Below are 1,732 nucleotides of genomic sequence, written 5' to 3' on the forward strand. Positions count from 1 at the left end.
AAATGGTAGAAAATAGGATGATAGGAAATAAATAAATTGAAAGGAAATACATATTTAGGTAAATGAATAGGCGTCATTTACGACACTTGTGTCCTAAATCGAGGCAAGTTAAGCTCACGTCCTATAACAAGTGACGTCATGGTAGGTAGGACCAGAGGTATACCTATAGTGGTACCCTCAAACCCACCCCGTCCTGCCTGGACGTGAGCTCAGCCACCCGATCCTCCCCGCTATAATAAATAGTGGACTCTCCGTCCCTGAAGTGTTCCTTACCTTTATCTTGGTACAACACTTCAGTGTGTTCTATGTATTTGCGTCTCGTTGCGGTTTTTAAGGGCATCTCAGTATAACCCCCCGGTTCTTAAGACAGTGATTTTTTCATTTGAAGTGGAAAGATCTGTTAATGATACCAAAGATTGACAGAAAATGAACAAAATGATAATAAAAAGCTGGACGAAGTGCTAAAAGATGATTTCATAAATGGACAATGCGCGCAAAAAACTCTTCTCCGTACACCATCGGATACGCTACATTTACACATTCCCTCTCTATACACACCCCTTCCACACCCCCTGTTAGCGCACAAGAGTGCCAACGGCATCACTCATCATGGAACCTGCATTAGGAAAAAATCAGCAACATGATCCACCCAATTTGGACAGAAATGTCCCTCATTCGAAAAGAGCTCGCATTCCAAATAGCGGAATCGGATCTCAAAGACAGCCCAACAACCAAGAAGTCGGTCCCGCAAGCGGCATAGAGGCGAGCGGGAGCTGCGTTGACGAGGGAACGGGCTCTAAGAGCCGTCCTTCGTATAACCGCAGCCTGGGTGCAAACGGCTTGCGTGCAGCTACACAAGAACAGGACGCAATGGACGAAGACGATGACGCAATGGCCACTGTGGGAGTCACAGAATGGCAGGAAGTGAGACGCACCAAGGATAGGCTGAAGGCGACCGGCGTCTTCCTCGAGGACCTTTATGGAACAACGGTTGCCGAAAAAAAGAAAGACCTGGAAACAGTCTTGTTGGATGCTGCCATCTATTGCACAGATGCAAAAGTCAAGGTAGTGTTCTATAGTGATTTCGCTTGCAACAGAAGGACCACACAAGGTCAAAGTCAATGGATATACTGCTTTCCGTGTTGCTGTTGAGGATCAACCATCCCTGACAGCGCTCCTGGAAATGACTGCTACACACAAAGATGAAGACGGAAATGAACACGAAGTCCCATTGTTTTTTGAAATGAATACCGACACCCGTGAACGTGAACTGGAACGCACAGTGGAGGTTTATGGTATTGCTCCTAGGACTCCGGAATTCCTTATCAAGTCAGCAATGCTGCAGTTCGGTACTATTGAAAAGATTGCAACCCGCCCATGCTCCAAGGGAGTCAAGATCACCGCAGCAGTAGTTTATAACAATGTTGAGGACGTCACAAAATTCAAATTGGCCAACCGGGAGCACGTCTTCATTGGAAAAGAACTCGCGCGCATCCGCAAAATCGGCAATGAACGAGTCGAGTGGACATTGACACACGTCGCAAAAATCTCAGGTCTCCCTTTTGGAACGACAGACAAGGACTTGGAGCCTCTCCTTGGAGAAAAGCAAGCGAATTTCGTCAAAGTGCCACGCTATTTTTCAAAAGACGGGAAGAAATGGCAATATCAATGCAAAAGTCAAGGTAGTGTTCTAGGGGGATCTAAGGGTGCAATAAAGGTATCTTTATTCAGG

The 1,732-nt window shown here is 46.2% G+C and overlaps 1 protein-coding gene across 1 annotated transcript; it reads left to right on the forward strand.

Moving 5' to 3' along the window:
- Positions 1-499: 499 nt before the first annotated feature.
- BCR41DRAFT_421067 (hypothetical protein) lies at positions 500-1,706 on the forward strand (the record flags this gene model as incomplete). The annotated part of the gene is made up of 2 exons (XM_022029980.1): positions 500-1,065; positions 1,154-1,706. Coding segments are annotated over exons 1-2 (1,008 nt in total), but the record flags the coding sequence as incomplete, so codon positions are not given.
- Positions 1,707-1,732: the final 26 nt, after the last annotated feature.

Source organism: Lobosporangium transversale (genome assembly GCF_002105155.1).
Source record: "Lobosporangium transversale strain NRRL 3116 chromosome Unknown BCR41scaffold_12, whole genome shotgun sequence".
Lineage (NCBI taxonomy): Eukaryota > Fungi > Mortierellomycota > Mortierellomycetes > Mortierellales > Mortierellaceae > Lobosporangium > Lobosporangium transversale.